The 23272-nt window shown below is 43.2% G+C and overlaps 1 protein-coding gene across 1 annotated transcript in view; it reads left to right on the forward strand.

Annotated features, from left to right (window-relative positions):
* The window catches only part of LOC133970975 (uncharacterized), a gene marked incomplete at its 3' end in the record, with an annotated part of 129961 nt that overhangs the window by 100689 nt on the left and 6000 nt on the right, over positions 1–23272 (forward strand). Inside the window, 3 exon segments of the mRNA XM_062408141.1 lie at positions 3305–5791; positions 11569–11772; positions 16417–16492. Of these exon segments, the coding sequence (XP_062264125.1) occupies positions 3305–5791; positions 11569–11772; positions 16417–16492 (2767 nt within the window).

Consider the following 23272-nt stretch of genomic DNA (forward strand, 5'->3'; position numbering starts at 1 on the left):
GAGGTGACCATCCATTGTCTATACCACTTATCTTTATACCGCAGGGAGCTGGAGCCAATCCCAGCTGACCTTTGGGCAACAGGCGGGGAACACCCTGGACAGATCACCAGTGAATCGCAGTGAAAACATATAGAATAGAGACAAAGAATGATTCACGCTCACATCACTCCTACAGTCGTTTTAGAGTCTCCAATTAACCTTACCCCAGTTTCCGTGTATTTGGATTGTGAGGAAGCCGAAGTACCCAGAGCAAACCCACACAGACACTGGGATAACATGTAAACTCCACACAGAAAACCACTGCACCACTGTGCTGCTTACATTTAACCATATGATTCGAAATATAATTACCGTAGAACTATACTAAATAGGATGTCTATAAAAAGAACCACTTTACCATTTTAAAGCATTATTGTTTACGCATAATCCACTCAGTGGTTCACTGCAGTGCAACAGGCAACCTGAGAGCTCATGTTGCATTAATTGCCTCCCCAGAGTTGAGTTCTTCACATCTTGCGATGAGTTGTCCTGTTGCCCAGCCGTTGGAGTGACGACAGTGACAGGAGGTAGAGTGTGTGTGGACATACCTCTGACCTTCAGAGGATGTTGGGGGCCTTGTTTCACAGCCTGCCCGGCCCCAGCAGTTTCACCTTTCCATCAGGGAATGTTTGACCCAGCCTGAGGCGGCAAGTGGTACGACAGGAAAGAGGATGGGGGTAGGTGTGGAGGATCACCAAAATACCCTCATATCACCACTACAATGCAGCAACAGGCAGCCGAGCCAGAAGCACACACACACACACACACACACTCCCACACACACAGGAATACTGACATCTCTACCAGGAAAGACCCCAGGGGCTGTGAAACAGTGGTGATAGCGTGTGACCCAGGAAAGCTCAATCAAGGGAAAAGTGACGGCTGCATGTAGGAAAATATAGACTCTATATTTTAGATAATAAGCCAGAAAGGTGTTTAACAGAAAATATTAAAGTGAAATAATCATTCATAATGTCTAATTAATTGTTGTACCTCTAGGTCACCGGCCTTATGATTTTAAATGTAAATTTCAATGGTGAGTGAAATGAGCCCTATCAAGCCCACAGTTTGCCTGCTTGGTTATGATGGAGAGGCTGAGGATAGCAGCATGTTGTCTTGCCTGGTCGTCCAACAGCATGGTAATGGTACATGAGATTACCCCTCACACACTCTGTGGCTTGTACTTCCCTAAAGAAGGCCTGGAAACAACACACAGACCTGAAAGACCCCCCCCCCCCCCCCCCCCCTCCTTACCACTGCAGTGTCTGCAAAGTAAGCTGAGCTTTTCTACACATATCCCCAATATCCCAGTCAGTCAGTGTTCATGTCCATCTGGCTGATATTGCAAATCAGAGGATAGATCAAATGTGTTTCTGTTCTGTTTAAAAAAATAGATCTTTTAAGAGATGTGTTACTTTGGATTCTAGGTAACCTCTATTCTGACACATAGGGAGCAGCCCAGGTGGTCCAAGCACCATTGGACACAAAAGAGCATCTGTTGCAAGATCAGTAAAGGCACTCACTGAAAATTTCAGAAGTTATTTTCAACCATATTTATCTCTGAAGAATTTTGTGGATTACGTGATGTGGAAAATTTCCTGGTGGTACTAATGTGTGAGGTAAAGAGATAGAGGTCGTAAAACAAGGGCAGGGGCAGAGAGTGATGATCATGTCTTTTCTTCAGCTTTGCATGAAGTGGCGCTCATTAATTGTGATGAGGTGCCAGGCGTCATCTGCCTCTGACCGTCAGGTGGAAGACAGATGGCTCTGAGGTGTTTCACTGTGGCTAGTGTTGAACCACGCACTGGGGAGATCCATCGAACCTGTACAGGCAGTCACTGTCTACGGGGGAAGACATAGTATCTTCTTCATAGCCTTGGAGGCCCTTTGCACTTTATATCTTTCTTTTTCTTTGAAACTAAAAAAAGAACAAAAGTTGTGGAACAAGAAAGAGCATCGAGATTACTCTGCTTTACTTGCAGGACAGCACTGTCTGTCTGATTTCTGCCAGCTCGGCTCACAGACCTTAAAGCTGCATAAGTTCAGCCATGTCATGGCATGTGGTGTTTTGAGTTTCTATTTCAATACTTTCACCAGCTTGGCTCTCGTCTGGGTTGTTGCAGAGCGACGGTCTCCTCTGAATTACAACAAACACTTCAATGACCTCGGAATTGGCTGGCCACCAATGCATGTTTCCCACATTGGGTCTCCCACATGATGAATATTTATCCAGAATATCTAATTTGCAATTCTGAGGTAAAATGAAACCTCCTCTAATGTTCCTAATACTGTTTTAGAGAAAAAAAAGGCCTCATGCAGTATACTATGATTTGTCTCAAGGGAATAACCCAGAAGGTCTCTGCCTTTACATAAAGTTATGCAATTTAAACTATAAGCAGAATAGTTAGACAAAGAGAGGCAATTTTTAAATGAGAATAAAATAATTCCTGAAGACATCGGACTGTGATGAATATATTATGAGAAAAATTGAATCATCTTCAGAGTTTCAATAGTGAAATGTCAAAGAAGACACCACATGGTGCCCACTCAGCACTGTAGTATACTGCTAATGGTAATAATATAGCACCTTTGAAAACAGTATTGCAGTGCTAAACAAAGGCAAAATGAAATACAAACAAAGCTACACCATCATTGAACCATCCAGAATAGGATAAAAGTAGGACAATATACAAATTAAACAGAGTATAAGATGAAATATAAACATTTCTAAAAGGCCTTTTTAAAAAGGAATTTATTTAATTTTTTTACTGATTCTGTGAGTCTCACAGCCTCAGACTGGGAGCTCCAGAACTCAGGGCCCTTTAGTACCAATGTCTGGTCACCTTTTATCTTTTGCACTTGAGAACATCCAGAAGGCCCCTTCCTGAAGACACAAGGATGCACACTAGCTCATAAGAGAGCAGCAGCTCAGCGATGCAGTCTGTCAGTAGTGATTTAAGACAGCTATAACCGGAGTGAGATGATGTGTGAAAAGCCAAGCAGTTGCATTTTGTACAAGCACCACTAGCTGTTTGCTCTACCTTTTTATATTTGTATTTATTGCAATAGCAGCATAATAGCTTGTATTTGTGTATAGGGTTAATTCTGTAACAATGTAATGTATCTGTCTTGTGTAAAGCTGCTCTCTAATCTATCACCCTCCCCTTCTATACATAATTGTTATAGCTGCTTTTTCTTGAATTCAGGTAAAATCTTAAGTCTAATCAAGAACTTTTTCTCTTCCCCCCCATCCTTTTGTTTCCAGGATTGTTCCAAACAGAGGCAGGTGAGGAAGAAGACGGTGTCCTTTAGTTCAATGCCAAATGACCGCAAGATCAACAGCACAGCTGCTTGCATGGCCTTCATGTTGGAGGGTTGTGAGATGAAGAAGGTGCGCTCCAACTCACGCATGTACAACCGATACTTCCTGCTGGACCCAGACATGCACTGGCTCCGCTGGGAGCCATCTAAGAAGGACTCAGAGAAAGCCAAACTGGAGATCAAGAGCATTAAGGAGGTCCGTTTGGGGAAGAAAACTCCTGTTCTGCGCAGCAATGGTCTCTCAGATCAGTTCCCTGATGAATGCGCCTTCTCAATCATCTACGGGGATAACTATGAGTCGTTAGATTTGGTAGCCAGTACGGCAGACGTTGTCAGCACCTGGGTTATGGGCCTGAGGTATCTTGTGTCTTATGGCCGGCACACTGTGGACATGATGGAGCCCAGCCAACCAAGTCTGAGAACCTCGTGGATTGGCTCAGTATTTGAGCTAGCAGATATGGAAAAGGATGGACACATAGACATGTTTAGGGCCACCCAGATAATCAAGGGACTCAACCCTGGAATGAAAGAGTCCAGGATAGAGCTGAAATTCAAGGAACTCCAGAAAGCGAAAGACCAATATGGAGAGGCAATAAATATGGACACCTTTGTGGAGGCGTACTGTGAGCTCTGCACACGGCCAGAGATTTTCTTCTTACTGGTGCAGTTCTCAAGTAACAAGGAGTATCTGGACAGTAAAGACCTGATGCTATTTGTTGAGGTGGAGCAGGGTGTAGAAGGTGTAACGGAGGACATGTGCAGGGATATTGTTCATAAATTTGAGCCATCCGCTGAAGGCAGGGAAAGGAGCTACCTCTCCATTGATGGCTTTACACACTACCTCCTTTCCTCCGAATGCCACATCTTTGACCCCCTGCACAAACGTGTGTGCCAGGATATGACCCAACCTCTGTCCCATTACTACATCAACTCCTCGCATAATGCCTCCCTTTTGGAAGACCATTTCTGGGGTTCTTCAGACATCAGCAGCTACATTCGAGCTCTAAGGATGGGCTGTCGCAGCATTGAGGTCATTGTATGGGATGGCCCTGATAACGAACCCGTGGTGTATGTAGGTAGTTCGGTTGCCTCACAGCTAGCTTTCTCTAAAGTTCTGGACATTATAAACCAATACGCTTTTGAGAGCTCTGAGTATGCCCTGATTCTCTGCCTGGTGGCCCACTGCTGCGTCCCCCAGCAGAAGGTCATGGCACAGCATGTGAAGAAGATTATTGGTGATAAGCTGTATGTTGAACCCCCAAACAAGGAGGAAAACTACCTCCCCTCCCCTGAGAACCTCAAAGGTAAAATTCTACTGAAGGGTAAGAGGCTACCACCCAGCAGCACTGAAACTGAAGGGGATGTGACAGATGAGGAGGAGGGTCTTGAAATGTCCCGGAGACTTGGGTCTGATGAGAGGGACCAAATAAATGGCTCGGGCTTCAAGAGACTCAGACTCTGCAGGGAGCTGTCTGATCTTGTATCTCTCTGCAAGTCTGTCCAGTTCAGGGACTTTGAGATCTCAAAGAGGGACCAAAAATACTGGGAGATTTGCTCCTTCAATGAGGTAGATGCAAACAGGTTTGCCAATGAGTTCCCAGAGGAATTTGTCTGTTATAACAAGCGCTTTCTCTCCAGGGTGTATCCCACACCAATGAGAATTGATGCCAGCAACATGAACCCCCAGGATTTCTGGAAGTGTGGCTGCCAGATTGTGGCCATGAACTACCAAACTCCAGGCTTAATGATGGACCTCAACCTTGGTTGGTTTCGGCAAAATGGCAACTGTGGGTATGTTTTGCGGCCAGCGATCATGAGAGAGGAGGTGTCTTACTTCAGTGCCAATGCCCGAGACTCCCTGCCTGGAGTGTCTGCCCAGCTTCTTCACATTAAGGTCATCAGTGGGCAGAATCTGCCCAAGCCTCGTGGCTCTGCTGCAAAGGGTGATGTGGTGGAACCCTACATATATGTGGAGATCCATGGCATCCCAGCTGACTGTGCTGAGCAAAGAACCAAGACTGTGTCCCAGAATGGCGATAATCCTATTTTTGATGAGAGCTTTGAATTCCAGATCAATTTACCAGAACTTGCAGTGCTGCGCTTTGTGGTGCTTGATGATGACTACATTGGAGACGAGTTCATTGGCCAGTACACCATCCCATTTGAGTGCCTACAGCCAGGCTACAGACATGTCCCTCTACAGTCTCTTACGGGAGAGTTCCTACCTAACACCACCCTGTTTGTCCATGTAGCTATCACCAACAGGAGAGGTGGAGGAAAGGCACATAAGAGGGGTCTGTCTGTCAGGAAAGGTAGAAAGGCGCGGGAGTACACCACCAGCAAGACCACAGGGATCAAAGTAGTAGATGAGCTCTTCAGGGCATCCACCCAGCCCCTCAGGGAGGCCACAGACCTTAGAGAGAATGTGCAGGTAAGGAACTACAGACTTAATGTATTAATGAGACATTGACACAAAATCATTGTTGATATTGTTTCTGTTAAACTGGGTTATATGGAATAGGATTTTCCTTTTATCCTTTTGATTGCCTAAGACTGCTTTGTGATGATTGGGTTTATCTTGGCATAACTGGCCTATTCTATTAAGCCATCTTCGACACCTGTTTCCTAAATTTGTGTATTTTGTTGGATGTTTGTATGGGTCAAAGTAGATGTGTTCCTTTAAGAGTTCCAAACTGATGCAACTGTTTCTAATTGGACTAATTTCACTTGCTCTTGTGGATAGGGGCTTGTCTCTGAGTGTGCTCAATTCATGTTGCAGAAGAGAGCTGTAATAAAGTGACATTGCTGTACAATTATAAGGTTTATGAATAGTGTAATCATTAATGAGGGACAATTGCTGCCCCCGGGAGATGACTAGGTTGCTAGGCACTTAGTTCTCTACTCCTCTACTTGAACAAATGAAGATTAGTAACCATGGAGAATATTTGGTCCATTAAAAGAATCAGAAGTCTTTCAATGCAGTTTATTATTTAATTTGTGATGACTGAAGGGTGTGATGCAAAGCTTTTCTCATTTTTCTCGCCCTTCAAATTAGGGTAAGGGAGCGTTTTTCATTCCCTGTTGGGTTTCTTGGTTGTCAGAGTGGCAGGCTCGTTCTTGCTCTGATACTTTTCTAAACACAAAAAATCTTGCTGTGTTCACTTGACTGTTGATAACAATGCTCTGTCTAGTCAGGGGAAAATGTGTCAACATAATCGTGTTACATGTAAATGAGATCAAAAGTAGGTAGTTTGTAAATCTGCCTTGATCTAATAGTCAAACCCCCAAACAAGCTTTTTTTCTTACTTATTTAAGAAGACACTTTAAACAGTCCTCTCATATAACATTTCAAAATACATAAATTGCTAATGTACAAGTATGAACAAAAAATGAGACAGTAATGTAAAAGAATGAAGGAAGAGATCATTATTTATTTTACATAAAGACTCATATTGGAATATAAAAAGGATACTCTAATTAATATAACAAAAACCTTTTCATGTATTTATATTTGCTTATAAACACGTGCCTTACTTTAATATGTGTGGTAATGAGTAGTTGACAAACCCCTGATATCTCACCAGTCCCCCGCTATCTTGTGAATGATTGACTGACACAGGTGTAAAATCAAATAAATGTTAATGGCTCATGTAAGGAGAAATCAAGAAGCCACATATAACTCTCCTTTTTATTAATGTGAGTCATAAATACCACGCTCTGTCCATCTGTCTTTATTGAACAGTAACGTCAGTCTAATTACACAGCAAACAAAAGACCCAACCAAACTCAATGAGATGTGATAAGAGCTCCTGCTGCATTTTGTAAAGCATTTTTCAGTTGTAGAACTAGGCATGTTATGATCATTTTACTCCCCTATACCCCTAGAAAAAGAGAAACATTTGCGTGTTGTAATGGGGAAAGGGATCCTATCAAATTCATTAGAGTAACATTTTAAAATTACATCCTTAGACTCTAAGAAGAAGTCAATTTCAGTGTGAATTTGAGCAACTAATGAACGATCGTTATGGAATTTAATGCTGTGGTATTTTCTGGCCGAGCCAAAACTCTTCCTGTGACAAATGGACACCATAGCAGTTTGATATCAGATCCCAATCTTTGCTCGGATGTGATCAGCAAGGAAACATTAAATGAAACATGGCTCACTGTGAAGACAGCCCTGTAAATCTGACACAGACTAATACATTACATCCTAACTTCTGTAAAACTCAAGTCAACAAACTCTTATTTAAAATGGAAATAATCAGTGTCACAGGCTTTGAATCGTCTCTCATAATGAATGGCTTTGAATTCAATACATAGACCTGGATGAAACATGTCATTTGGTGGACAGATGATTAAATGTGAATCAGTGTTTTCAACCTGATCAAACAGCGTTGAATCCAAACCACACCACCCTCATGTTTGAAATGGAAATGTTTCTTTTTGAAATGAAGAGATCAAAGTTGAAGGGAATAAATGAAAGAGGTGAAGTTAAGAGGAAGGCGATGAAAGGGATCAATCAAGGTGGAATAAGGCCTTTGCCTTTTAAATGTAAAAAGTGTTGTGAGAGCTTTGTGGAGGCTATTTGTGTGGAGCCTGGTGCCGTGGATCCAGAGGGCAGCAGCATGGCCTGTGGCCAACAACCCACAAGGTAGCAACCAGACCGGAAACTTCTGAATCGCATGACTTGAAGCTAAGACTCTGCATTAACAAGAGATAGGAATATCTTTCATACCCAGCCATCCATTCAGCCATCCATCCATCCTTTCTCTTCACAGCTTTAACTTTGAGGGTTCGGGTGGGTGGGAGCCAATACAAGCTGACAGTGGGCGAGAGGCAGGGCAGGACAGGTTGCCGGCATATTCCAGGATTGACTGTATTTAGAATGACTAGAAACCATTCAAACCTACAGGCAATAGAGTCTCCAGTTAACTTGAGCTGAACGTCTTTGTCAAACTCCTGACTCTCCTTGGTTTGCTGACATGTTCGAACCTGCGCATCAAGGGATCGAACAGTGATGTCCTACAGATACACAGACTTAACCCATCATGATTTAGTCTCTGCTGTCAATCATGCCATTTCAGCCCCTTTTTTATAGCATTAAAGAACTAATTAAAAGCAATCAATGAACACTTGGATATGTGAGAAGAACTACCTATATTTGAGTAGCATTTAATTGATGTGTATGGTTCGATTTTGGAGCTGTTGTGTTGTTAGGCGACAGTGCAAACCATATGCCACCCATCTTTTGTACCCTTGGTCACTTAAATCTATCCATCCAGAGCCATGAAATCTGTACGTAAACACACACACAGACACACACAGATGCACACACTTTAGATGTTGCTGTTATTTCACCCCACCGAGCTCTTTTATGATTCCTTTTATCCTCAAACAGCAAAGCATCCAGGTGGCGTGCTTTGAATAACCACTGAAAGAAGAAGTCCATTTGATTGTTAACAACACTGAGGAAATCCATGAACACTGAATAGTGGGCAGACATGATTGGTCGCCATGCCTCGTATGTAGAACTCCACAGCAAATCAATTATTTCTGCAGTAGAGTGTGTGCTGCTGCCCGTGGACCTCATAAAGTGTTGATCGAGCTAGTGGCGTGTTGCCTGCTTGGAATTTATTTTGTATTTGCTGTAATGTGTGAGTGTGCCATCATGGGTCCATTCAGCACAAATCAACGCTGTAGGGAGAGAGAGAGAGAGGTACACAGATAGAAGCAGAGAGAGAGAGAGAGAGAGAGAGAGAGAGGGGCAAAAAGAAACAAAAGCAGTGTTGTAACCGGACACAGAGCTCTCATTTGGGAATGTTGGAAGGGGAGTAAGGCGGGGGGAAGGGAGTAATTAAAAACACAAGCCATTCATTGGCTTTTGTAACACCATGGGTTGGAAACAATATGGCTTTTAATGCCGCAAAAATATTTATGCATGTGGTCCCTCACACACATGCATGCAATTATTCGAGGCATAATGAATGCTAATGACTTCAGCTCAGACCACACTGAGACATAAACACATACATGCTCACAATTCGCACACGGCCATAGTCACACACCGGCAGGTATTCCAGAGCCTCAGAGCTGTCCCGCTTCCACCATTGTGTTCCTCCACGGCCGTGCTCAACTGCCCGAAGAGGTGTTAACTGTAGCTGAGGTTCAGCATACAGATGGCGATCTTATCCCCTGGCCGCCCTCTCGGTCGACAGGAAGGTCAAGCCTCGCAGTGACATCCTCTCAGGTAGAGAGGGCGGTTGAGGGGGATTCTCCTGCGGAGCTGGAGGTCTAGCCCCGGGAGGCAGCTGGTTTCCCACACTGAACAGTGTGTGGACAGATTCCCAAAATCCTACAATGGCTAGTTCCCTCTCTTGTACTGTCCCCTTTCTTCTCTTCTTATACCTTCTTACCTGACCTCACGTCTCCTCATCATCACACTCACTCTTCTCCACGTCTCCATTTCTCTTCTCCACTACTTTTTTTTTTGTCTTTCTCCGTCCCTTTCTATTCTCCCAGCCTCCCTCTGTCACGTTCGCTTTTTCATGCTGTCACTTAACCAAAGGGTGCTTTGTGAAAAAACCAGCTTAAATTCCCATGCTGGCAGAAGAATGAAACGCTGTGTGGGACAGTTGCCTGGTTGCTGGAGCAGCGGACTTTGAACCCAGACGTGCAGAGACTCTATTTGTGTTGTGGCTGGAAAACAGACAGCAGAGGTCTGAGACTGAGCCAGAGACAGAGAGGAAAACTGAGGCTGGCAGAACAGTCGAGATTAAATTGAGTTGCAGCTGCTCTTGAATATGGTGAACTGTCATTTAAGTTGATGGTCAAATAGCTGGGTAACTGTTGGGCTTGCGGGCAGATACACTGAAAAGAAATGATTCAATTGGGGGGAGACAATTGGTTGTGAACCAACTTCAGCTTGTTACATGGCAGTGATAACATTGGATTTATAACTGGACTGGAATAAATGGAAGATATAAACGATTGGCACATTTCTGTTAGGGCTCCAAACCTGAAATCCACTGCCTTCTTTTCTTTGAATTTAAAAAAATACCTTCCTCCCCTGTCTGTTTGGTGGTATGTTAGTTGTTGGGTTATTTGTTAGCAGAGTTACACAACCTATACAGATTTACACCAAACTTGGTGGAGGGATGAGGTCTGGTCCAAGAAAGAATCAATTCAATTTTAAAGCAGATGCTGATTAATGGGCGGATCCAGGAGTATATTTACTTATATGCATTTTTGAATTTTTAGTTGGTGTTATGACAAGTAAAACATTTAAGTTATCAGACCGTCCCTTATTACTTTTACATTTCTGCTAAGAGAACTAGACAATCATGTGTATTGTTCAGCCTCGGCTCAACTCAGAGCAATTGTAGTTTTGTTCTCTGTAAAATGTTCAGTTGTCCATGTAGAAACTGGAACATATTAAGGCAGAGATTAGGTAATACAAAGCGTGAAAGAAAGGTGAGAAAAGAAAATGACAAAAGTAAGAAAGAGAAGGATGAGCAGAATTACATCGTGGGACACTGATTTTGCCCAATTGCACTGTCACCAAAAGAAAGACTCACTGCAATCTTATCTTGTTTCTGGTCTGAGGGGAGTATCATGAGCACTCTGATTAAATCTCCTCACTCAAGGTCACAGTATGTTTCATTCCTTTAGGACCACGATCACTTAATTTGCCAAGTGCAATAACTTTACGGGGACAACTGACACATTTATAATATTTATGTCAATATATGCCAGGTTTCGACCACAAGAGCTTTCCACAGGAACTGGGATCCCTTGCAGGTACTAGGCATTTCAACCTCAGGGAGCAGAGTCTAAATTTAGTTCCAGGGAAATATTTTTATCCACAGAAAAAGTCCCTGCTCAGTGGGTTGTAGTTTTTCATAAAATCCAGGAACCTTTGGGTGGGGCCTGGAGCACTGGAGATGCCTAGTTGGTTGAGTGCTCCAGTGTTTTTCTCAGCCGATCAATCTCTGCAATAGCTCGTAAAATCAGTTTCCTTCCTTTAAGTCTTGCATGGTCAGGTGTGTGGACGATTTTTTTTTACTGGTGCTCATCTCTTTTCAGATCATAAACCGCCAAATTTAAATCTCCTTCATGTTTCCAATTGTTGTAGTTATTTATTTAAACTGGAAAATTTTAATTGTCTTTTTATTTGTGCATTTTTTTCACTGCTGGTGTTTCTCTTCCCAGAATGCCACGGTGTCCTTCAAGGAGCTGTGTGGCCTGACCCCCGCGGCCAACATGAAGCAGTGCATCCTCACAGTGTCGAGCTGGCTGACGAACAGTGAGCGGTCACTGAGGGTAACGGTGGACCTGAGCGAGACCTACCCGACCATGGAGGCTCAGGGTCCTGTACCTGAGCTACTGCGCAAAGTGTTCAACGCCTATGACATGGTAAGTGACCTGCAAAAAAAAATGTTAAGGCCTATTCCGGTACCTATGTCATACAGATTCTGATATATCAGCTTTATCTATAGACTGGGATTTCATTTTATCATCTGCACCAAGACGTACACACTCATAAATATCAGTCCCCTAAAAATGCCTTTCTTAACCAAGATCCATGAATTATAATTTGGGAAACCGAAAAATTTCAATTATAAAAGAAAGTGAAAAAGCAAGCCTGTATCCAATTTGTGTTGAATTTAAATCAAAAGTAAAGTATAAGTAAATATGAACCAATTGCAGACACACAAGTAGGCTGGGGCTACACAGATTCATTGAATGTATGATAAAAAGCAGGCCAACAAGCATGCGTGTGGGTATGCACGCAGGCAGCAGGTAACAGAGAGCAGACAAGTAGCAAGTGAGGTACTAGGGAGGAGTGGTTACAGCATGAAGAGCACACAGGGGACATTAGCAAATGAGAGAAATGAGAAACGGTTCCGGTGGTCGGGAATCAGGTAAGCAGGTGGGTATTGGGAACAGAAAGACAGTCTGGGGACATGTGGTGCGTGGGTGGAGCATGACAAAAGACAGAACTCCGACAGGAGTCATGAATATTGCACAGGTCTTCCTTTGAGACAATAACTCTCTTGTTATACTGTGTATGCATCTCAGTACATTTCTACTTCAGATAAAGATAAAAAAAAAGCACTCAGGCTTTCAAGTATGATATCAGAGTCTTTCCTGTCCCATGATGCTGTGATAAGCACTTCCTGCTCTGTGCAGATATCTGTAGGTGCTGGGCTCATAAAAATAAAACAGGAAAAAGCCTCCACATGGCAGATGGTTATATTGCTCCCTCCCTTAATGGTGGATTGTTTAAGATTTGATTTGCTGGATGTGTTTTAAAACGCGTCTCAAACCACCTATGTGATCAATCAGATTGTCAGCTGAGGCTTGTCATTGTATAATTTCACACATCCCTCTCCATCCTGCCTCCTCTCCTACATGAACACTGCATTTTTCACCATTGACATCGGCACGGCCCAAAAGGGCCTGGGAGGACTCTGTCTGTAATTAGTTATCACCCGCTGTTTCTACTCCCCTCTCCTCTTCCTTTGTGAGGCTTGGTGGGAGCTGGGGGAGTGGGTCACTAGGAGAGGGGACGAGGTTGCTGCACCCCTGCACTCCTCCTCCTGCCGCCGACACCTCCAGCGGTGCGTGACATCAACGGCGACGCAGGGTGCAGCTCCCAGAACGCATCTGCTCGGGCTTTTATGAAGCCCTAACCATGCAGGAGACTTCCTGGCGCTGTCAGAGCAACTCTCACGCTCCACTCCACAGTACACGCTTTTTGGGGACAAGCTGAGCTTCACACCCAGAAATGAAAACATCCAAATCTACCCACATTCACACCCTTTAACCCTCCCCCACACACCCCCAAATAACACTTGTCGTCCATTTTACCTGATTGGATGTTCAGTACTTAATTGATGATTAATAGTATTTTTTGTAAGCTAATTAATAAGGACATCACAAAAATGTCAGAAATAAAGTCTTTCAGGTCTTGTCACTCTCGCCTGTCTGTTCATTTTCCAGTGCATAATAATATCCCTGCACCTTGTTCTCTCTCTATGAAAGGAAGCACGTACATTAAACCATAGTCCTGTCCTGGGGCTCGGGTATGTTTTGGTTCGTGGGATTGTGTTTGCTTCCCAAAGACTGGCTTTGTTGGCATGCTCCCCACTGTAGAACAGATGACCCAGTGTGTGGGTGTGTTTGGTGTGTATGTGAGGTGTGTGTGTGTGTGTGTGTGTGTATATGCTTGTGACCTCATAGCAACATTGCTGCCAACGCCAGGCCGTTTACTGTAGCGTATCAGTGTGCAATGTGTGTCCCTGCTCCCCTTCATGTGGCTGTTTTAAGACTGAGCTGAACATGAGGTCAGTGACGCTCATGTGCGCGAATACATGAAATGCACACCGATGTTGTATGTTTGAATTACAATTATACCATGATCTTTAAATTCTAAATGTGCCCAAAAAGCTTGAACATAAAACAGCAGTTGTTTATGTAGATGAGAATAATGTGTCCATTTTGTCCATACATCTTTACTCCTCTCATGGAGATACTAAAGATACTAAATGGATACTAAAAGGACACAGAGCATTCCTCCACCAAGGACCAACAGAAACCACATTAACATTCATTAGATCTGGAATTTTATTTCGCTCATCATCAAATTGTATACACTCTTACATATCAGTCCCCTAAGCATACCTGTTTTTTTGTCGTCAACATCCATGAATTGTTCTATGAGAATTAAAACTGTCGGTGTGGATACGCCCCCTAATCCAGATCCATCTCTTTACTGACCCATACCACATCCTTCCACCAGGTTTCTGTGGTAATCTGCTCTGTAACTCTGCTAACAAACAAACAAACAAACAACCTGAGACAAAAATATAACATCCTTGGCTGAGGTAAAAAGAGCTTGGACTTCTTTTTAGACTCATCTTAGATAGATAGATAGATAGATAGATAGATAGATAGATAGATAGATAGATAGATAGATAGATAGATAGATAGATTACTTTATTCATCCCCGAAGGGAAATTAAGTCGTCATAGCAGCCTGTACATTTGAATACAATAAAATACAATACAAAAATAAAATAAAAAATATTGAGGTAGAAAGAATAAAAACAGAAACACAAGATAAATAGGTAGATAAGGTGCAGTGGCAAGATGATGGTAATGGTAATATAGTAGAGGTATAAATATAAGTATTTGACTATACAATAGTTAATATAATACTGGAAGACATACTATGAGTGTAAGAATATGTAGACAGAGTGTGCAAAAGACAATATTATTGTATAAAATGATATATAGTAGCAATATGGTTTATATTAACACATATCACATATGATGTGAAGTAAGTGTTCCAGTATATGTAGCGGAGTGTTGTACAGGGTACACAGTGCAAGGAGACAGGTACAAGCTGCATTCAAGACTATTCTCTTTTTTCAATGGAAATATTTGTTGTTTGTCTTACTTCCACTTCTGCTGCCATTCATTTCACAGTTCAGACATCCATTCTGTGGAGGCTAGGCAAGAGATTCATGGAAATGTAGATTCATCGGATACTTAATGCATTAAACATCAAAGCCTCTGCATTTTTATGATTTTACTTGAGGTTTCAAACGTCCCCTTGAGGAAGGCACTGTCTAAACTGAGCTCACTTTACAAAATTGTCTGCACTGAGACCATCTCTCATTAGGATAGCAGAACAAGAAACGGCATGCACATGCACATGTACACACACACGCACACGCATACACACACACACACACACACACACACAGTTTGTGTAGAGTCCCCTTCCTGTCTCCCTGCAAACAGGAGTGTTAAACTACATTAGCTTCCTCCTCAGCACTGAAGGGCTGGTCCAGCTGCTTCTCCTCAGCCTGTGGGATGAGGTTTAGGGCTCAAACTACACCCCACTGTGATGTCAGACGCAAATGTGGGGGTGAAAATAGGAAGCAGCATCTCTCCCACACTTCCCTTTTTCACTGGTGGTACCAATACACATGTCAATTCAGTGCAGATATGCCTGGAGTTAGCTTTAAACCTCCATCACACCATGTCGAGCAGAGAAGAGAGAGATACAGACGCATGTATATATAAACAGACTCAAACATACAGATCTGATATGCAGAGAGGAGCTGGAAAGCAATCAGGCCAGATTGTTACACTATACTGGTATGTACAGGATTGTGATACAAACTTTACAAGAGAGTGAGGATGTTGGAATAAATATTGAATGAATAAGAACATACTGTACAGGCAGAAGTGGTTTTATGTTCATATACCGAGAGCTGATGTTCTAGAGCCAGCTGATTTATCGACTGACCTATAAGAGCCTTGTACATACTATAAAGCATAAATGTTTGCCTATATCAAATCGTTTTGACAGAATAATTGTTTATGTTTATGTTCATGTACTTCAAGTTGTATTTGGTTGACTTTGTGTTTTATTTCTATTACTTCATAGTTAGTTATAATAAGCTTATGGTTAAACCCTAAAATATGTAAAGCCTCAATTACATGTCTTTATCACAAGGATTTCATAATACAAAATTAAACATTGCCAAATTTCCTCTGGTATATTGGTATTGGTAATTTATTTTTTCCTGTTATGATATCTGTATCAGTATTTGCATCGGCCCCAAACAATCCATATTGGTTGAGCTTTAATATGTACAGTATATATCAGCAGTTAAGTTCTGTTATAGAGAAGATATGAGAAGGCAAAAATGTAAGGCCTAATTTCCATTTTGCAAACCCATAACGTTAAACACTATAAACTGACTGCTGTGCTTTTTTCCTATGAACATGGCAAAATACATCCCTGCTATGTTGTTTACACGCTGGCTGAATTGGGATAAGAAATCAGATAAACATATTTACATGAGAACACGATTTCCTTAAAGGCCTGGCTGTTGAAGGTATCAAATCTGTTGAAACACCTCTGATTATTTTATATGAAATAACTTTGCTCTGTGTTTGGCTTGGCCTCTGCTTTGCTCTCCGGGATGCCTGGTGCAATGCTGAGATGCAAACTAATCCTATGCAAACCTGTTTTTTATAGATGATCCAAACCAGCAGAACACTGATCGAGTCGGCTGACGTGGTCCACTCCAAGCTCACACAAGCACAACGGGCAGGTACGTTTCAGCAACGCTCCGTAGCTGCAACTCCCCATCCATCACTAGTGTCATTCATAACGTGATGCATCATCCAAGCTGATAATCTTTGGTATTTATTTGAATAATGTATAGGGCTGAGCTTATTCTGTTTTAGAATCTCTGATGACATTTCAGAAAATCAGCAGCAGCATCAGTGTAGAGCTAGGCAGGATCATGTATTTCTGTCTGCTGCTGATGACCCAGATGACTCACAATTCAAGGACAAGATTTGTGTCAGATAAAAACCATTATCTTCTTCACTGGCATTTCTTTCTTATTTGTTTAAGAGAAAAATAAGATCCTAAGACACAAAGCAACCTTAAATTGGTTGAGGAGCCAAATATTTTCAGCTCCTCTCTTTTAAGATTAGAGTCAGTAAAGAACCCAACACAGGGAGAGGTGGGGATGAGAAAGGGATCAAATTGAAAAGGCGTTTAGTCATTGTATAAGAGATTTTTTTAAAGGGCATTTGGTGTAAAGGGTCTGACCTTTTAGGTGAAACTGTAAGATTCACTATAATAAGATCATCAGTAAGAGAGAGAATCACGGAATCCTGTGGCCCGTCTTCCCTAGCCTCTTTTGCATTCAGCACTAATTGTTCCTCATCTGCTTTTCTTCTTTGCCACACATCAGAGTTCTTCAGCCTCCGCTGAAGAACTCCTCGAATCGGAGCACACAAATTGAATACCGACATCTTCATTTTATGTGTTTGTGCCTCATTGTAATGCTGTAGGCACGTAGTATGAAACTGACGGATTCAGGCCTAGAGTAGACCTCACAGCAGTGTGTGTAAACGCGGGAAGCCATTTGTAGTTTGTGTGTGTTGTTGCTTTGCATGATGAACCCAAAGTAGGCGGGGGAGGCTCGCTCTGTGGCACATGCCAACCCAATATCCCGAGGCTGATAAGCCAATTTTAAACCACTATACCCAGCTTTACTCCCTGGCTTCCAACAGAGGCAGGCGTATGCATTGCTCCCTCTCCACCCCACCACAACCATCCTGGTTGATATCTGTGCCGTGCGGTTACCCGGGGATGTGGGTTGAGCCGTAGGAGCTTCAATCACAAAGCTGTCCCCCTGGCTCCAAGGTTCCCGAGCCCGGAGCTCGAGGCATCTTCAAACTGGTCGAATGCAGATCACTTATACCCCACACACAGCCGCGACCACACGCTCAGCAGCGGCAGTAGCTGGATACCAGGAGGCAGTTGCTTGGCTAACTGCTGCCGTCAGGTGAAAACCTATCAAAATGTCAACAATTTAGGAACCAGAGTTGGAAAATCCAACTACGAACTGTAATTAAATGTCTTTTGAAAGGGCTTCAATAGCCCGAGGGGTGGAACTGTTTTCTGGAGGGGCATGTCATCCTCCAACAGAAGTGAAAACAAAGCAATTCCTCAATCTCGAGTTGCCATAAGAGCAGCAGCCTTATGTAACAGCGATACAATGAGACGGAGGGCTGCAGTGACAGCCCTGAGGGGCCTCAGCTGCAGGCCAAACACAGCACTTTCCCTATCGCCTGCTCCCACTCCCCTGCCCCCGGCGCTCACACGCACGCCTCGGTCCAAACCACCGCCATTCTCAAATACACATCCCTTCCATGTCCGCTCATCCATGCGTCCAGACTTCCGCTGTACTTTTGATAGTGATAAGTGAGGCAGAAGAAAATAATGAAATTAAAAATATGATGCACAGATAGCAGCCGTTTCTCTGCCATAATGTCGCGTTACAGCAGGCTGCCAGACGAGCAGATGCCCCAACACTGTTTGCCAAATTCCAATTACTTACCTCTTCATGTATAAAAGAGCTTTGAAATGTGACCTATCGCCTCAAATAAAAATGTCAAATAACATTTTTAAACTTTAAATTAAATTGAACAAATAGTTCTGGATTGATTTTGTCATAAGACAGAACGGAGCGAGTCTAACAGCAGTTTTTCATAATTACACTGCGATTTCAGGCCCATGCACAATTGTCACATCTCTGCCATCATTTGACCACGCTAATATATAAAAACTACATCATCACACGGAGCACTAAGTATGAAATACTGTCCATTTATGAAGCATATATAAATTGGTATCTGTGCTTGTGATGCATGAATCTCATTTAAGAGAATTTCCAGATGGAAGAATTGCTTGATGGAGGAAATATGTCAAAATGTTTCAATCTCGATAATAATAATCTCCCTCCAGCTCCAATACACCAATTTTTTTTCCGATATGAATTCAGCCACGTCCTGCTTCTCCCTCTCCATCTGCTTCCCATCTCCTCGGGTCCCTGTTGGTCTGTGTATGTGCCGCTACTTTTCCCTGCATACATATTTCACGATTGTCCATCGAGATTCAATTGTTGTTATTTACCACAAATGGAATACCTCTAGCAGTCAGTATGTTTACGGGGTTATGTAGGTTTTAAAAAACTGCTAATCTGCTGGAGACCGTGAATAATTCATTGTGACAGTGCTTCAACTTGACCTCCATGTTGCTGAACGTGTGACGGATAGAAAGGTTGGGCGGGTTGAGGAAAGCCACTTCAATCTAATTTTACAATGACAAAGTCAGTGGATCTAAACAAACGATACCCAGATCCACCTGTCTCCCCGCACAAAGGCTACAGCGCGAGCCTTCCTCCCTAAATGGGTTTTCTCCCTTTATTCTGTCATCTCTGACTTGTTTAGCCTGCGTCTCAGTTCATTATGAGCATTTCTCATCCTCGGGAGAACGGGAGAAAAGCCACCAGGACATTTGGACGAACTCGTAGCTCCCCGACAAAACCCTCCATCATTCTTGGCGGCCTCGGAAGACACGAGTTTACCTCTTTTGACAGACTGACAAGCTCTGAATGCTCCCATCAGAAGGCGACTCGCAAGCCCCACGAATTTGTACAAACTGACATTGACAAGAGCAAAAAGGCTGAATCGCAGACAGATGATCGGCGAGTGGGAACAAAATATGAGGCGCGAGGTGGAGGATTTTGCCTGGAATTTTAGGGTTTTGTCTTTATGATCGATCTGAAAGCCAAAAGGTATAATTTGGACGTAATGGCAGTGTGAGAAGTGGAAAAGGGTGTTATTAGAGGACGGGCTGTCAGTATCAGAGAGGGAATGTGGGAGAGTGTGTGCGAGGCCTTTGATTGAACTTGACACTCAAGCCCCGGTCATTAAAAGTGTGCTGTGCTCATCAGCTAAATGCTGTTGTGACAAAGCCATAATCAAAATGACACGCTGGTGGCGGTTCTGAAACGAGGGACCTGAACTCACCTCTTACCTCCTCACTTGCCTCTAATTCTCAATATGAGCAAAATGAAAATGGCTGGCACGTCGGCCGATTCATCACTCGTAGCGTGGCCAGAAAATTTGGATGGACAGTTTCGGACCCCTGTGTTTTTTTCATTTCCCAGCTGCCCAGCCTCTGTTTCCTCGTTTCCTTCCCGTGTTTAGTTTATGCCCAGTCATTATTGCAGCTAATCAGTTGAATTTGGGCAGTGAGGCTGACGTGTTGATGAGGATGGAGAGGTGCTTGATGATCCCCCCCCTGGGCACTATTGATGGCACACACCACTAATAGGGGACCAGATAGACAGCTGGGATGCACACACTGGCACCTCCAGATGCTACCACTTCGTGCCTGTGTGTGTGTGTGTGCGTGTGTGTGTGTGTGCGTGCGTGTGTGTGTGTGTGTGTGCATGTGCGTGTGTGTGTGCAATACAGTACAGTACAGTACACTCTGACTTGTTTATGTGTTTGCACACATAATTTATCTATTTGTGCATGGGAGCACAACTCCAACTCTATCTCTTAACCAGCCTCTGCTGCACCGGCTTCTTCAGCATTCTGGGATTTCCTTAAGAAAGTCTGTCACCAGAGAGCTTCGCAGAAAGACTGAGGCGATAGCACCTCAGAGACGAGCAATGACTCAATTAAGCCATTTATACGACATCTCTGTGCTCCTGCGCATCTTTAAGCATTTCTCTGTGTTCAATATGCGCTGAGGAGGGATCGGTACCGAAATCCTTTCCTACACGGCCGGTACCTACTGGACAGGATCACAATGCAGATTTCTGTGCCTGAGCTGTTCCTTGCTTACAGGCAACATAAACATTACAGCATGTGCATAGTAAACAAGACAATCAGTACATGGCTCTGGCCGCGCGAAACATTAGCCTCCAGTTACATATTAGCTGAAACTCGAGTCCCAAAAGTGCGGCTGAACTTTGTTGAGAAAGAATTCCAACGGCCGAGAGCGGAGAGCACCAGCTTGTAGAGTTGATGGCGGTATGCACCTTGTTATTTGCGATCTGCCGGTTATTTGAGAGAAGAAGAAGAGGAAAAAGACATTTATTTAAACTATTATCGTAAATATGTTAAATTTCATCTTCCAATTTGTCTTAGCAATAAAAGACCCATTCTTATCGTTGACCATTTGTTTTTTGGCTTTTCTGAAAGGAACCATTTTTTGTGGCATCGTTAAGGCACCGGAACCATTTTTTAAGTAACTTTTTAGCATTGGTTTCGTAGAGAAAACAAACGATGCCCAACCTAACTGTGAGGCGTTCAGGTGTCCGGTCTGAACGTGGCCCTGCATCCAGCCAAGTTAAAACAGAACAAATCTACTGGGTTTCGGAGCTGCTGCCTCCCTGCAAACCTGACTGTGCTTATTTATCGATGCACAGACTCCCTGACTGACCACTGTGTTAGGTATATGGTCTGAGGCCAGGCCGTTCCATTACCATGGAGATGAGGGGATGAAGACATCTCACTCCCTCGGTTCCTCCTTGGCTTTGTGCAGTTATTGTTGCCCGGGCTCATCCGCAGTTTGAAAACCCCCCTCTCTCTTTGCAGCTATGATATTCTGCTTGGGCTTTGCAGTGTGTATGACTCGACATCAATGAAACACTGATTCCCGACTGTCTCTCCCTCTCACCTTTTCTCCCGTCTTTGGTTTCATCATTCCTTTCCATCAGATCCAGCTTTGAGATTCTGTTTTATTTTTATTCTTTATTTTATATTTCTCATTTATTTACCTTTCTCTTTTCCTTTATCTGAGCATTGTCTGTTTGGAGTATGAGAGTTGCAGCGGCAGCTGTCATTACAAAGCCAAAGCCCCTCTCTGCTCTATGCAGAGACTATAAGCCCTAACCGGGGCTTTGTGTGTGAGTGTATACTCAGAGGGGACATATTGTTGTCCTCTTCGTCTTTTTGTCTATCTAAGCACCAACTTTTCTCTCTGCCTGTTGTTGTTGAATTTGCTGCGGGAGCTGAATTCAGTTTGTTCTGTTTATTAACTCAAAGTTCACTTTTAGTGACACTAAAGAAAGACAGCCATGGAGGGAGTAAATAACTAATAATTGGTAAATTAAATGCTTGGAGAGGCTGTATTGCGACAAGCCGCCTCTAGCTAATTTCATCATTCCCTCATTCAGCTTTTTGCCGGCCTCACTCCCCAGGTCTTATGATCGCAAACCCGCCTTGACTCGGCTCTGCACCAGCAGAGACACATACACAAGATTACAAGATCAAATCAGCCCTAAACCCTGTTAACACAACTTCCATCCTTAGAAACAGACATTCGTCACTGGCTCCACATCATCATTTATTTGGAAATGAGAGAACAACAGGGGCCCAGGGCACTGATGCGCACTGGGGGCCAGGGAGGATGTTTTCTAGATTTACTGGTTGACCTCTTGAATCCTTTTTAATTGCTCTGCAGATTATTGGGGGAAATTAGTTTCTCGTAGTGTCAAACATACAGTTATGTTGAGGTCAAGTTCCGGGGGGGGGGGGGGGGGGGGTTGGCTGCGGAACATGTACGAAGCACACTCTCACGCACATAATACATAACAGGCGCACAAAGTGACCCTGTGACCCAAAGATTGATTTGGTCGATAAACACCTAAAGGAATAGTTCACTGGAAAATGATAACTCCCTCATTATCGACTCACAACTATGCCGATGGAGGGGATGGGGGGAAGGGGAGGGGGGGGTGAAGTGTTTGAGTTTGATTGCTTGAAAAATCCTAAATCTACCCGACAGATCATCTCTGAACTTGGTGGAAGGACGTGTCATGGTTCACGAAAGAACCCATTACATTATGTGCAGATCAGGGATCCAGGAAAACAAATGTTTTCGCTTTCTTCACATTTCAACATTTTCTATGATTACTCAGATAAATTAATGGATCAAGAGGAAAGCAATGAGGCATGTTTAGTGCTCCAATATTCATGAGGGTGTGATATTTGGTGCGGATCCAGCTAAAAATCCAGATCTAGTTCAAACATGGATTTATAAGGCGGAGGTAGGCGTCACTCTAGCTATTTATGAAACTGGCAATCAGCAACACCCATCCTGATCATTCTGCTTTAGCCCTTCTGTTGTGTGGAGTAGGAAACAGTGTGACCGCAGCAGGAAACAGACAGAGCATGGCGTACTTTTACAGCAAATAAAAAGCACAGCATTAAATATTAAACCAAGAATTAGTTTTGTTCAGTATAATTAAGCTATTGTGTCAGGAACTTGAACAAAATTTTTTCTCACAAAAGCAGGCGAGACAGTCTTCCCCTGGACTGAGGTCATTATCTGGCTCCCCAATGAAAATCAGTTTAAAAAGACTTGACTGAAGCTGAGGTGCTGTAAACTTCATCTGTGAGTGGGTGCAATTGAATGTGGCCTGATTGAATTTAAGGGGACTCTTAAACCTTATCGGGGGGGGGGGGGGGGGTATACAATCAACTGAGAACCGTTAATTATTTTGGAGTTCTTG

This window comes from Platichthys flesus, chromosome 16 (genome assembly GCF_949316205.1).
Source record: "Platichthys flesus chromosome 16, fPlaFle2.1, whole genome shotgun sequence".
NCBI classification, from domain to species: domain Eukaryota; kingdom Metazoa; phylum Chordata; class Actinopteri; order Pleuronectiformes; family Pleuronectidae; genus Platichthys; species Platichthys flesus.